Genomic DNA, 3981 nt, shown 5'->3' with positions numbered 1-3981 from the left:
CATCCTGGCTAACATTTACAGAACTCCCCATGTGCCAGGCCCTGGTCTGTGAACCCACTTAATCCTCCAACAACCCAGGGAGGTCCTTCCATCAGCCTCATTTTGCAGAGGGAGAAACTGAGTATCCTAGAGGTAAAGTAACTTATCCAAGGTCACCCAGCCAGTAAATGGCAGTGTCTGGACACCCAGCCCGGCTCCAGAGCCTGGGCTCCCAACAGCTTAGCTATGTGGTTTCATCTCATTTTGCAAGTGGGTGTTACAACCACCTGTGATCCTAAGAGTGGTTGGTGTCTGGCCCCAGCCCTGTAGGGAGGCAGAGCCAGAGGCCCAGCCCAGGTTTCTCCCCTCCAGCATGAAGACCAGAAGGCGGTCAGGCCTGGGACTCCAACCAGCCCAGTCACAAATTCGAGTCATCAAACTTAAGAGGGCTGCGGGGAGGAGACCCAAGGAAGAGTTTGAACCACACCCCATGACCTATTAGGAAGCGCTGAATCAGTTTGGTGGGCTGTGCCCGGCAGTGGGAAAACATGACACAGAAAAGAAGACAAGGTGTCAGAGTGCTCATACAGGGCAGACACGGCCGAGCCCCAGATACAGAAGACAGAGTGAGCCTGTCGTGCAAACACACACATACACGATTTATTTTCTCCTCCGTCAGTAGAGCCGCTGTCCCATTCACATGGTCCCAGGATCTTCCATCCTTCCCCCACTGAGATGCCTCCATGGAAGAGACTTCAGCAGCCGGGGAGATGTCCTGGGGTCCCCTAGCTGCAGGGGTGGGGGCACCGCTTTATGCTGTACAGTTGGGGAGAGAGTGTAGAACAGTTTACCGCCACGTAAAAGCGACAGAGCCAAAGGGCTGTTTCTGATGCTAGCACACACCACACTTGCGCTCAACCCAAACACTCCTGGAGACCTACTAAGTGCCAGGCCTGGGACAGACAACTCGAGGCTCACCCAGGGTTGCTGTATCGCTCCAGTAGCCTGATTTCTTTCCCGTGTGCCACCCCTCTGAGACTCAGCGCTGTGAGGTCATAAAACATCTCCTCAAATTCCAGGATTTCTAGCTCAGAGCCCAGGGCTGGGCGCACAGGATGTGCTCAATGTGTTCCCAATAGCGGGCTGGAGGGGGAACTGCACAGGGCAGAGAGTGGCGGGAACAGAGAAGAGCTGAACATCGAAACAGCTTTGTGGACCTTCTTGACGCCTGAGGCATTTATAATGTTGGAGCCAATGATCACTAAATGCTTTCTGAAAACCCGCCTCTTTCACCTTATTCTGGCCAGGCACCACGCCCAACACCTTCCATCTGTCATGGCTTCCCTGGGAAGGACGCTCACGGGAACACGCCTGCACAGTCACCGACCCCACAGCATCCTCCATCTGCTCCCCAGAGCTGCCTACGTCATAACTGCAGCAAATGGATCCTATTTGCAAGATAAGAGGCCTCACCAAGGAAGAGAGAACGGGCAGGTGGGTTCATCACAGTCCCACCTGCCCCCTGTAGGCAGCAGGCGCCCATGTCGGCATCCTCCTCCTCAGGAGCCCTCAAGCCTGGTCACCTCCCCCTACGCACTTACAGTACATATGTGTAAAAACCCACACGGAAGTCCTGCCAGGGCAAATGCTCTCACTCAAGATGAGGTGGGGGGGGGGCGGGAAGGGAGGAGAGAGGGGGCGGCGTCTCCAAGTTTCTGAAGCCGCAGGACCTGCTCCACTTCTCTCCCTGCCAGGGCCCTTGGGCTTGAGGCTTCGCTATCGAAGGGACGCTCTGCCCTGGTGAAACCCTGGGTGTCCCCACTTCAGGGGGCTTCAGCAGGGGCCAGGCGTGCTGGGGTCTGCTACACCACATCATGTCGAGGTCAAATGAGGAGCATTACACATCCAGACAGGGGAGATCTCTAAGACAGGCACAGAACAGCACCCCGAGTGCACAACGCTGTCCCAGTTGTAGAAGACAAACAAGCTATGATGGACGCGTCTGTTTCTCGTCTGCACAGTGCTGGTGGCTGGCCAGTACTGCGCCAGTGAGGCCGAAACAGGTCTGATAATACTGAAATCTGCCAGACTGGTTGGTAAACAGCCGCTGCCCAAGGGCCCTCCCAAATGCCCAGGACCCCAAGCCCAATCCAGTAACTAAAGGGTTAAGGCCTGGCCCAGTGGGAGGTCGGGGGTAGGACCCTGCTTCTGGGTCAAGGCCAGCCAGTATTCCAGGAAGTTCCCCCTGTTAGCTAGAACTTACTATCACCCCATTCACAGCTGTATAGAAAAATGCCTGGAGGGGAGGAGCTGCAGGAAGATGTGAACTTCTAGGGAGGGGAAGAGATTGGGGGCTGGGCAGAGCGTGGAGGGGAATGTTCACGTTTTAGGCTCCTCCAAACTGTCATGTTTAAATATCTTACAATGAAATGTATTCATGCATTTGTCTTCAAAGCGAAGGGCGTTTGCACCAGGAGGGCACAGGATACCACCACCGACTTGCTCTGGTCCCTTCCTGGCCCTGCAATTCCAAACCTCCTCGCCTTTGCAAAAACAGGGCTTCCTTCTTTGTGAAGGGGTTGGTGACTGCCCTCCTGGGCCCAGCTGAAATGCCGTTCCTCTGTCACTCCCTTCCAGAGCCCACCTTCCACAGATAAGTGATTGCTTCTCACATGGCATTTGTCCACGGGGTCAGCCACCGCCCGGACCCTGCACCCCAACAGCCTAGGGACCAAGCGTCTGTCCACCTGACTAGAGCTTGAGACCAGGGGCTTCTCGATGTCCTCATGCCCTGGCGGTGCCCAGCTCAGGGCCTGGCACCCAGTGGTGCTAGACTTCAGGTCACCAGTGTCACTGTTCATCTCCACCCCCCNCATCACCATCACCACCACCACCATCATCACCAGTCAAATATAATGGAAAACCACATGAGTGACATCTAGGAACTTCACCTCTCTTCCTCATCTCTAAGCCAGGATGGTAAGAATTAGCATTTACTGAGAACCTATGAGATCATAGGTTCCTGACCCCGAGCTCCTGAAATCTTTGTAAATTCCTAAGTGATAAGGGCACTAGGAGCATCTTTGGTTCTAGCGAGATGACTCTGGGGGCTTCTGGATGGGGCAGGTCACCAGAAAGGTGAAGTCATGATTAGAAGCTTGGAATTCTCAGTCCCATCCTAGCCCGCCCGCCAGAGATGGGAGAGGGGCTGGAAATGGAGTTAAAAATCAGTTATGTGTATGTGAGGAATCCTCTGTCAAACCCCAATAGTATGGGGTTTGGAGAGCTTCCAGGTGGGCAAACATCCACACCGGGAGGGGGACGCACCCCAACTCCACGGGGACAGAGGCCCCTGTGCTTGGGACCCTCCCAGACCTCACTCTATGCATTTCTTAACCTGGCTGTTATCTACATTTTTTATCGTATCCTTTAATAAACTGGTAACTGTAAGTAAGCATTTCCCCGAGTTCTGTGAGCCGTTCTAGCAAATTAATTGAACCTGAGGAGGGAGTCATGGGAACCTCCCATTTGTAGCCTAGTCGGACAGAAGTTGGGGGTCACATGGGGACCTAGTACTTGTGACTGGCATGTGAAGTGGGGGCAGTCTCGTGGGACTGAACTTTTAACCTGTGGGATCTGATGCTATCTCTAGGTAGATAGTGCCAGAACTGAGTTAAATTGTAGGCCACCCAGCTGGTATCACAGAGAATTGCTCGGTGGAGGGAAACCCCCACACACCTGGTGTCAGAAGTACTGCGTGTTCTGTGTGACAGTAAAGAGACTCACAGGAGGTGAAGACAGGAGGGAACCGGAGCTTTTCTAATTCAGCACCAACTGTGTGTTGTTATCTCATCTGATCCTCTCCACAACCACGTGAGGCGGGTACCATTATCCCCCACACTTAATGAGCCCTCAGGTAACCTGTCCGGGGTCACAAAGGTCCTGGGTTGTGGAAACAGGACACACACCCCGCCTGATGCACTGTCGACCACCTTTCCTCTC

At 54.1% G+C, this 3981-nt stretch overlaps 1 protein-coding gene across 7 annotated transcripts in view; it reads right to left on the bottom strand.

The window, feature by feature from the left end:
* Positions 1-617: 617 nt before the first annotated feature.
* Positions 618-3981, bottom strand: part of LOC109392574 (SWI/SNF-related matrix-associated actin-dependent regulator of chromatin subfamily E member 1-related-like) — a 38866-nt gene continuing 35502 nt past the window's right edge. For 4 of the 7 annotated variants that reach the window (XM_019661137.1, XM_019661140.1, XM_019661141.1 and 1 more), the window contains one exon: positions 939-1427. In XM_019661137.1, coding sequence (XP_019516682.1) covers positions 1069-1427 — 359 coding nt within the window. In that variant the 3' untranslated portion in view covers positions 939-1068. Of the gene's footprint in view, positions 1428-3981 lie in introns of all 7 variants that reach the window. The other 3 variants (XM_019661139.1, XM_019661142.1, XM_019661143.1) reach the window with 3 other exon arrangements.

Source organism: Hipposideros armiger, unplaced genomic scaffold (assembly GCF_001890085.2).
Source record: "Hipposideros armiger isolate ML-2016 unplaced genomic scaffold, ASM189008v1 scaffold_337, whole genome shotgun sequence".
Taxonomy (NCBI): domain Eukaryota; kingdom Metazoa; phylum Chordata; class Mammalia; order Chiroptera; family Hipposideridae; genus Hipposideros; species Hipposideros armiger.
Note: the sequence above shows the minus strand (reverse complement) of the source record. Positions and strands in the feature narration are given on the sequence as shown.